The sequence below is a fragment of the Chaetura pelagica genome, unplaced genomic scaffold (assembly GCF_000747805.2).
Source record: "Chaetura pelagica isolate M959 unplaced genomic scaffold, ChaPel_1.0 scaffold530, whole genome shotgun sequence".
NCBI classification, from domain to species: Eukaryota; Metazoa; Chordata; class Aves; order Apodiformes; family Apodidae; genus Chaetura; species Chaetura pelagica.
This window is the reverse complement of record NW_009951793.1, coordinates 9810-20104: the sequence shown is the minus strand read 5'-3', so window position 1 is coordinate 20104 and position 10295 is coordinate 9810. Positions and strand designations below refer to the sequence as shown.

The 10295-nt window shown below is 53.0% G+C and overlaps 1 protein-coding gene across 1 annotated transcript; it reads right to left on the bottom strand.

Moving 5' to 3' along the window:
* Positions 1–6171: 6171 nt before the first annotated feature.
* GALR3 (galanin receptor 3) lies at positions 6172–7991 on the bottom strand. Its single transcript, XM_010002818.1, has 2 exons — positions 7642–7991; positions 6172–7057 (listed from the first exon to the last, which is right to left on the bottom strand). Exons 1-2 carry the CDS (start codon positions 7989–7991, stop codon positions 6172–6174), a joined length of 1236 nt encoding a protein of 411 aa, XP_010001120.1.
* Positions 7992–10295: the final 2304 nt, after the last annotated feature.

Below are 10295 nucleotides of genomic sequence, written 5' to 3'. Positions count from 1 at the left end.
TGAACCCAACCCTGCTGTGCTTGAAGACAGGATCAAAACCAGCCAGGTTGAGGATCTGGCTCATCCAAGCAAGAGAAGGCTGAAAACCTGCTAGTGTCTCACTGAGGGCACATAGCAGAAGCAACAGCCCTAAGCAAAGCCTCCCAGCAAAGCTGCATGGATGTTACTAAGAAAAAAGGCCTTTCTCTCAGGAGACCACTCACTGTCAAACTGAATGCAAAGCACATGCTGCAGTAGGTGCAAACATCAAGAATCTGTTCAACTCTTCAGCAGCTTAAATAATTAAACTCCAGGGTATCCAGCCAACATCTGAACACCATTAATTCCTCCACCTTTGCCTTTCCAGCAGACTCCAAATTCATTATTGTGATTATCTGCACTGCTAACGATGCCCCTTGAAGCATTTCTGGCAAATCTCCCACACTTTCATCAGCTTCCTCTGTGCGTTCTGTGAGCAAGACAGATCTTTTCTTCTCCATCACAGAAAGGCACTTGCAGAAAGTTGCCTTCTTTGTGCACTGTGCCTGGCCAGTGTGGGAGAGCAGCCCTAGGCAGCTCAGGGCCCATGGGGCAACTAGGTGGAAAAGCCAGCAGTTTTGAATCAGCTTCCTAATCAAAACTAAACAAAAGAGATAAAAGAGATTCAGCAAGTAGCTTTCCTCTGGGCTTTTTTGAAAGCTCTGAGAGGGGAAGAGAGCACATGGTTGTTGGAAGAATTAGAATAATCAGCAGGCAACCTGCTAAGGCTGGTCATGGATTAGGAACTAGCAGCTAAACCCAAAAGCAAATAAGCTATAGCTGATAGTGCTACGTCACACCATTACTTCTCTGCCTGAGAACCAGCAAAGCTGTCCTGCCCCGAGCTGCCTTTGCAGGGCTGTCCTGGCTGCTTGCAGGGTGTCTCTGCAAGGTCCCGTTCCCATGAGCACAAGGGGAAGCACATGCAGCACTCGAGCCTGTTGCTCTGCCAGGGAATTAGGAGCCATCCTTTTAACAGCTTTCTCTCTCCCACAGCCCCATGTGTCTGTAGACAGGGAGACAGGGAATGCCTGCTCCTGGTGTGGCTGTGCTCAGCCAAACCAGCCTCTGCAGGGTTAAAGCCGAGCTTGCCAGCCCAAGTGATGACAGGTAGGAAAGAAAATATAAGCAAGGAGTCATTAGTTAAGGCGTGAAGCTGGGAGAGGAGACTGCAGAATGCTAATAAGTGTTGGAGGGGAGGCTGAGTGGAAAGCATCAACCAAGCTCCTTCAGCTCTAATTAAACCCAAGTCAACAATGTGACACAATACCTTTTCTTCACATCTACCTTTGGCCTGTGAAGCCAGTTAGAGCATGTATGCTGCTACTGGGCAGACAGGAATTCCCTCCTGACTCCAGAGCCTCCCCAGGCCAGGTTCAGCATCTGCCATTGCTCATGTGCTCCCCAAAATCAGAGCTTCACACCAGGCTGAGCTTAGGGATGAGACCCAGGGCTTGCAGATGCTTGCTGTGCTAAGTGCACCTTCTCCCCCCGGTTTTCTCCCTGATTTTTCTGTCCTATTGTATTTAGGCTTCAACTCAATGTACAACAATTGTCCACTGACCTGATCCACTCCCTTTGCAAGCCAGGACCTGAAGGAGCAGGATCAGGGGCAAGCAACTGCCTGGCTTCATGCAGGCAGGAACAAGCAGTATCCAGCAGTGCTGTGTCGCTGCTCCCGACCGCTGTTCCCTTCTCCCTCCAGTTCTCTGGGCTCTGAAGTGGGGCTTCACCCCCAGAAACAATGCAGATATTCCTCTCACCTGGAGGCTGCTTTTGGCCACAGGAGCTGGCCACCAGCCATGGCATTGGAGGCAGAGGGCAGCTTCAGGACTAGCCAACCCCAGGAAGGTGGGCAAAGCACACTGGACATGTTGCTGAAAGGCAGTTTCTGCAGAGAAGCCAGAGAAATCAGAAACAGGGATAGGAGACGAGGGAGGCTCAAGGTGCAGAGAGCAATGACAAACACTTGAATGGAAAAAGAAAAATCATTCCCAGTGTAGCACTTCAGCTGGCCTCCATATGGGGGAAGGGGTGTCCTTGGAGCTGAGCTCTAGCAATTCATGCAACAGCTTCAAAGAGAGTTGGAAATGCCACGTTGCCTGGGAATTTTAAGAGCAAGCAGGGCAGAGCAATGAGGGAAGATTTATGCAAGCAGAAGCAGGGGAGAAGAAGGGAAGACAAGTACAGGGAGGCTCATGGCTCTTCTCCAGCTCACTAGAGCTCTGCAAGGCCCTTGCTCCCTGATGTCCCCCAGTCCCACTGTACGATGCCTGCAACACTGAGAGTGTCAGAGGGCAAGGATGAGGACAAAAACCTGGATGCAGTCTCTAGCTGCCTTGCCAAGGTCCCACCATGCACAAGCAAGGACACCAGCAGCTTCCACAATCCTGTGTGCAGCTCAGCATACTGCTGATGGGGCTGTGCAGCTTCCAACAACTTTTGCAGGCTCACATTGGCAGCCACCTACCAACAGTCAGTGGGCTGGCAGTAAATGGCTCCTCTCTGCTGGCTGGAGCTCCCCAGCATTAGCTCCCACTCCATTTTAATTAGCTAGAGAGTGAGCAGCATGGTCCCTGCAGGTTTCCAGGTTACGGAGACTGTCGTAGTGCCTAGTTCTCTGCTTGGAAAGTCAGCCTGTAGGTCTTTGCTGGGAGCTGTAGCTCCATGCATATACAGTCTGTAGGCAGTAGGGTGAGGGGCAGCAAACTGCCATGGAAGAACCGTCTGCCCCATCTGGGGCAGAGGTGTTCACTCTGCATCCTACTGCTGCCATGACAGTCTGAAACTGTTTCCCAGTTTCAGTGCAGAAGTCTGGAGCGTCCCACAGTGTTGCTGCTTTCATTCAACACTTTCTGTGAAGCTTTCCCTCCTTCACTGCTCTTAGGGCATTGTGAGTGAAGACCTGCTTCATGTTAAGAGTTACTTATTCAAAAGCCACATAGCACTAATTAAATGCCATAGGTAATTAAGGGAAAGGAGGGCTGTTGCAACCTTGTAAAGTTTACTGTAAATATTGAGCTGAGATGGTGGCAGGTCTGATGGTTTGTGACCGAAGCATCCCAGTCCTGGCTACAGGACTGTAAAGGAGATTGATGAGGAACTCCGTGGGAGTTGAGCTTTGTTTAACGGGTCTGAAATAGCAAGCTCATCTCTTTTGCTGTCAAGAGGAAACCATCTCAGTGTGGGCCTGATGGTCCTGGCCTCTCCCAGAGAAAAGCAAAGCCCCTGGGATGTGGTCAGGAACTGTGGTGCTAGGAGAGATTTCTCCCTTGCCTCTCACTGTGGAGATGCTTCCATGGGCTGTTCCCTTTCCCTTCCTCAAGGTTTGCCTGGCCAGTGAAAGGAATCCCTTCTCCCCCTTCCAGACTCTCATGTGACTTGTCTTTGTCCCTTTCCTAGAGCTTCTTCCTGGGCTTGTCCTGCAGCACCACCAGAAGCTCCCAGGCCAAAGGACTGAGGCTCGGGGGCTATGGCTGTGCTGGCACACAACACAAGACCTGTCCTGCTTGCACTCACAACCCAGGTGGCATCACACAGCTTGTGTCCCCATGGCCAAGCTGTCTCATCCCCACAGAGGATGGTCTCAGGCGGCTGTGATTACCTGTGGCACATGGACTTGGCACACCAGGGCAGCCGACTACGCTGCTTGGTCCCCCTCCCCCCTCCACTCATGTCATGACTATGTGACAAAATGGGAGCTGTGGGAAGTCAGCCACGTGCCCAGACCTGGTTCTGCCAGACAGTGCAGCAAACCACAGCACTGCAGCAACACAAATCCCACCAGCTCCCTCCCTCACGTGTGCACTAGACTGATCAGAGGCCTTGCTTGGATGGTGTTTTTCGGAGCTTCTCTGGCAGCCTGATGATGCAGAAAAATGCTGGAGAGAGACATTATGGGGCTGGAGTTCAGCACAGCTGAGTGATGCTCACCCCAGCTCTGGAGCAAGGTGAAAAAGCTGGGCTGGGGACAAGGCTTCTGCCAAAATGTGGGTGCTCTGCCACCACACTGCTTCCTGCCTCCCACATGCCCCCTCATCCTCCCTTCTGCCCTCTGCTTCTAACCCCTCACCTCACGCTCCCTTCTCACTGCCATCTTCTGTCCCTGTGGCTGGCTTCTGCCACACATTTATCATTTATGTTGCCCCCCATCTGTCCTTCAATCATCATCCCTCCTTTTCCCTCTCTCTGCTTCTGGCTCTCCTTCTTTTATGATTTTCTCTTAAACAACAGCAGTGCTGGATCCCTCTTAAAACCTTCAGCTTTCCTTCCTTTTTATGCTTCTGCTGTGTCTGCAAAGTCAAATAAAACAAATGACACCCTGCTAGTGACTTGGGAGCACCAGACTGTGGTCAGACAACTCCTATAGTGTTCACCACCTCCAGCCCAAACTGCAGAGCCCCACGCCAGGCAGAGATTGTATCCAGCACACAACAAAAGTGGCAGGTGAAGGAAATTACTGGGGTTTATTCAGGTCAAGCAGAGGAAAAATTCCAGCACCTTCTGGTGAACATTATTTTTGTCCCACCACATCATCCCTGTGGCACTTCCCATCCTTCCTGTGATCAGGCTGGGCGATGCTTGGCCCTGCTGCGAGGTGTTGTCAAGGTGCTACCACAGTCAAAGGCTCCTCTGTGGCTACTGAGGGGAGCAGGGACAGAGCAGGGGAAGGTTTTGATCCCAGGTAGACATGGGTGTCACAGCAATCCCGCAGCAGTTGCTGTCTTGGAAGATGTCCCAGCCTGCTGAGGTCTCCTGGAGGCCCTCTCCATGAGGGAGAAAGGGACACTGAGGAGACAGAATTGAACTAAGTGCACATGGGTCTGTTTCTTTCTCCTTCATCTGACCACAACTATCACCTGACTCCACAGGTCATTTTGCAACTTAGCTGCTTTCTTCTGCTTTGGTGACAGCCTTCAATTTGCCCACAATCATCACATGGAAAAAACTGGCCAAGTCAGTAAACCACACTCGTGTGGCTAATACCAATGAATAACATCACTGCTCAGAAAGCAACAAGTCCTTCAGCCCCAGAAGGAAGGAATGAAACTCCAAGTAGCAAGCAAAGAGCAAAGAGCAAAGAGGAGGCAGCAATCCCTCAGGAATTTGCAAAAGGCAAAGAGAAAGTAAGCAGAAGGGCAGATTGGGTGCCACAACGTGGCAGGAGGACTTACCAGGTATGCTTGGGAAGAACTGGGGATAAATCTCAGGAGATATTTCTGAACTGCAAGTGGCATTAGGAAGTGGGACAGGGTCCTACAGGATCTGCTCTCAAGAGCTAAAGCCAGGTGGAACAGAGCTCTAGGAAACACCTTCCAGTGAGTACTTCTTGGGGGGCAGGGTGGAGGGAAGAGACTGGACAGACAGTCCTTTCCTCCTTGAACTTCAGAGAAGCCACATGTGCAGAGGGGAGGCACACAGAGGAGCTGTCACACAAGCCTTCCTGTTCTTCACCTGCCACGGCGTAAATCATTAGAGCATGACTAGTGACTGCTGCAGAGTTTGGGTCAGTGAGCTGTTGGCACAGACAGCTGAATTCCTTGTGTGAAAGTCAATGTGGCAAAGGTTCTCTGATCTGGATGCAGGGGCTACCGAAAGGCATGGAGGTGAACTAGGCTGTCCCCAGACCATGGGACAAGACAGGCATGTGGGCAGGTGACAGTGTTTCACCACTTGGGGCTGGAAACAACACCCCAGCCCTGCCAGGGAGAGAGTCTGCCAGCTCAACTGTTCACACTCATGTACCCGTGCACTCCCTCCACCCTTCCCACCCATGCTCTCATGTGCCCTTAACTGCCTGGATTTCCAACCAGGATGTTTTCACTTTGACTGCTTCCCCTTTAGAGTTCCAAGGTGCTGCACGAAATTAGCAAGTTAGGAAGTTGGGAAATGGAGGCCCTCAAACCTGTTGCAAGAAAGCCAGCCAGGTCACTTGGCATCACATCTGCTCTGCGTCTGTATGGGTGGATTGTGCCATGCCTAGATGAATGCTGTGGGCCAGTGAGGGGAGGTGAGTGGGAACAATGGGTTAACAGGAGCCCCAGAAGCTTTCAGTGGCTCTGCTGCATCCATTCCCCTTTGCCTTACATTATTCTGCCTGTTTGGGAATGGAGTGGTTACTCACAGGCTGAAAAACAGGTTTCTTCACTGTGCTCATCTGTAATGAACAGTCAGAAACTCCCGAATTCCTCTTGGAGGGGTTATGGCAAGGGGATGACCAGCTGCTGCCAAACTTTCCTCTTCCAGGAGCTCCTTCTGAACAAAGACCATAGCATCTGGTACCTGCTGAGTCCATGCTCTGGCATCATGACTGGCACTTTCGAGGTCCCTCTTCTTGTTGCTCCCCTCTGGGACCTGGGTCACCTCAATGTTGCCTCCATAGAAACCTCTGGTGCTGTTGGTGAAACCTTTACCCACACTGACCATGTGGACTTTCTTTCCAACTCTCTTCTTCTTCCTGGTCTTGTTCTGGAAGAAGAGGCAGGTGAAGACCTGCTTGAAACGCTTGCGGAAATGCTTGGAGATGAGGGCGTAGACGATGGGGTTGAGGCAGGAGTTGGCATAAGAAAGGCAGTGGGAAGCCAGGCGGCAGGCGTAAGTGGCTCGGTTGAAGGGGAAGTGGCCAAACCAGAAGCACAGGATGACCAGGTGGTGGGGCAACCAGCAGAGGCAGAACAGGATGGCCACAGCCACGATCATCTTGGTCACCTTACGCTTGGCCTTCCGGGACTCTGAGATCCTTTCTATGGGGTCTACAGAGGTCCACAGGAACTTGATGGTCCTGGCATATGCCAGGCTTACCACAGTCACGGGCAGGAGGTATCCGAAGACAAATGTCAGGATGTCCAGAATCTTTCGGCGCTGGTCCTCCCAGATGGGGACACAGATGGGCACCCCATGGTAATGGACAACTTGGTAGTAACTGAGGTATGGCCCTGCAAAAAGCAGGGACAGTGACCAGATTGCTACAATGGCCACTCCTGCTTTCCGGGAGGTGCGGAGATCCCGGGACTTTAGTGGATAGCGAATGGCCAGGTACCTGGTGGGAAGAGGAAGGGGAAGGAGAGACCAAACACGATGTCCCTGTGGACCTGCCATGTGTGTCCCCCTTCACATGCAGCCACATCTCTCCCCCTCCCCGCCTCTTGGGAGGGAGGCTGAATTCACTTGGAGATCAGGGTTATCCCAGCAGCAGGTCTGGGATCTCTGTCAGCCACTCTGCTGTGCTAGCTCAGGAAGGGCAAGCAGTGTGCCTCTTGAACCAGAGAAGAGAAGGACAGGAGCAGGACCCCGAGGGCTCTCTCTTTCTCCTCAGATGAGTTGCTGCCTTGGGGCTTTGCCATTCTTGGTTTTGCATGGTGGACACCAAGCCTCAGCATATGCCTGCACCCCACCTTCCCAATTGAGGGCTTGGTAACCAGGCTGAGGGCTTGGTTTGGAGCTGGTCAAGGGCACAGCAAGGTGAGGAGGCTGGCTTTGCTGTCCCTGCCTCTGGGAAGACCCTACCTTCTTCTAACAGGACACACAACAGGATAAGGACTGGTCTTTCTCCCACCCCTTAGCTCAAGAGTGGCAAATATGTTGTCCCTGAGCTGAGGGATTGAAAGGGGAGGGGACACTTGCCTGTCAACGGAGACAGCAGCCAGGGTGAAGCTGCTGGCATACATGGTGAGGTAGATCAGGAAATGCACAGCCTTGCAGGCAAAGGCCCCAAAGAGCCACCCATCCAGGGTGTAAATGGTGGCCTGGAATGGGACACAGCAGACGATGAAGCAGAGATCAGCCATGGCCAGGTTAAGGATGAAGAGGTTGGTGGTGTTGTACTTGGCTTGGCCATTCCGCAGCAGCACGGCCAGCACCAGCCCGTTCCCCACAGTGCCCAGGAGGAAGATGAGGGAAAAGATGATGGGCACGATAATCCCTGCAGCTCGCAGCTCTGGGCTGTCAGAGGAGGCATTCCAGCCTCCTGGCATCTCCCCATCCGACTGCAGGGACCTGCATGGGGAGAAAGGGAGACACAGAACCTGTGCACAGCCATAGGCAAGCAGGTACTGCTCAGTATTGACCACAATGGCCACCAGAGGTCTGGTCCCAAGGTGCCAGATCCTGGGCATCGTCTGATGTCCATTTTTCTCCCAGAGATGCTAATGCCACCAGATCACTAAATTACTTCTGATTCTGTTGGGATAAATTAGCCCACATTGGCCTGGCTCGAGTGGAACCCAAACCCCTTTTTCCTGCCTGCATTCACATAACCACAACGGCACCTCCTGTGCTCCCACCCCTCTGAAGCACCTTCTGCCCTGCCCCCTGGCCTCCCCTACATTCCTTTTACAATCCCAAAGCTGCTAAATCTCTTGGGATTGCTTGCTTTTGCAAGCCTGAATCCTGGCTGGTGCTCTGAGGCCATGGGGAAGGGGATGCATGTGGCATCTGAGCAGTTGTGGCATCCTTGCCAAAGGGCTCTGCCACCTCCAGCAGCAGGGGCGTGATGCCTGGATGATACCCCACAGCAGCAGCACCTGCCACGCTCCCACCCCAGGAAAGGTCCTTCAGCTGCAACCACCTCAACCCCAGAGCTGGGTGCCCCTTGCTCCCTGTATATAGTTATGCTTCACAGAGGAGAGGCAACTAAAGGCACTTCTTCCCCAAGCTGAGAGGGTGGTCACGGGTTGGATGGTGGCAGCTGGGAGCGGATGGAGGGGAAACCTCAGAGCTGCCTGAAACACAGCATGATGATCACTGCAAAGGAGCACATTATTACCACAGCTCCAGGTATTGCTGCAAAACTCCCTCCAGCCCTGAGTAATGCTGCTTCAAGCACGGAGCACCAACAGCCTATCTCATAATGAGCCTTGCCTATGTTGTGTTGTCATTAGAACAAATTGTCCTTCACTGAGCAGCAACAAGAGGGAAAAAGCACTGTTATCTAGCAACAGTTGACATGCAATTAACACTCTTTTGGGTCGTGCAAGCCCCATGCCTCCCCATCCCCCAGCTCATGCCACTTCTTCCCAGCAGCCTCTCTGTACCACACCAAACGTGTGAGCCTCTCTGGCTCTGTGGTCCCCTCTGTCCCATTAACAACTATTTGGCTCCTCCATCTGGCCCCGTGGGACGTCCCCACTGGAGCTGAGGACTCTGGTCACTCTCTGGACACACACTTGCAAATGGGCATCTCTGGGTGCTGTCATGTCCTTGCTCAGGGTGCTGGAGGCTGCCCCTTGCCTGGGAGGCTGGCACTCACCTCTGCAAGGAAGGGCCTGCAGCCTTGCCACTTGCTCAGGGGAGACCTCTGGTCCAGCTGGGCAGCAGTGGGGAGGAGGATGCGGCTGCTGAAGAGTTTTGTCTGGGCAACGCTGTCACCCCTGCCCGGTGCTTCGCTGTCTCTCTGTGCTGGCAGCCAGCTCTGCTCTCTCTTCTCCTGGTTCCCACGCCTGTGTCTCTGCTTCTGGAGCTCCGATGCTCTCTCTCTCTCTGTCTCCCCCTTTTCCCTCCCCCTGCTCTTGCTGCTGATCCATTGATCTCTGGTTGTTTGGTGTTGTTTTTTTTCCCCTCTGCCTGAGGTTGGGTTTGGAGTTAACTCCTCTCTGCCCAGCCTTCCCGTGGGCTCAGCCGCTCCCCTGCTCCAGTGAGGAGGGGGCAGCAGAGAAAGGTCCCATTGTTTTTCAGTGGGAGAGAGAGGATGGAGTGAGACAGGGTCTTGGGACCCTGGTGGGCCCTGTGGATAGCCCTTGATGCTGGGTGTTAGAGATGTGTCATCCAACAATTCTGGGGAACATACATGTCCCACCATGGCGAGCCTGGACCCTGCCTCATCCTTGGGATATGGGTCAAAACCCTCTGGGGCACAAGCAATTAATTGCTATTCCTAGGTGTGATTAATTAATTGTTAGTAGCACAGCGCAGAGGAGATTGTGTTTTTCCGACAGTGCCTGAACCAGGGAAGGAGGTGAAAGCAGGTTTTGGTTTCTACCCAGTCCAGTTCTGCCCTCCACCAGCGTTGGAGCATGGGCTGGGCAGACAAGCTGTCCAGGGACCCTATCTCCAGATGTTCAGCTCCATCACCACTGCCCAGGACAGCAAATGTGCCAGCTCCTGTGCCAAAAGATTGATCCACGTAGCTCTCCTGCCCCCCAAAACCCATTCACCCCTGTGACAGACTCTGTGCCCTACAGGCCTCCAGGTGAACTAAGGCCAAGTGTGGCTTGGTGGTCCTTACCAGACCAGACCCAAAGGCCACCAGCCTCCCTTCATTGGGAAGGTTCTTGATGCCT

What these genes read in the sequence shown, in the direction of transcription:
- GALR3 (XM_010002818.1), bottom strand. Translation starts at nt 7,991, where the DNA reads ATGCCAGGAGGCTGGAATGCCTCCTCTGACAGCCCAGAGCTGCGAGCT. An exon ending in GCTGCTGTCTCCGTTGACAG is followed by an intron (nt 7,058 to 7,641) that starts GCAAGTGTCCCC and finishes TCTTCCCACCAG; the next exon opens with GTACCTGGCCATTCGCTATC.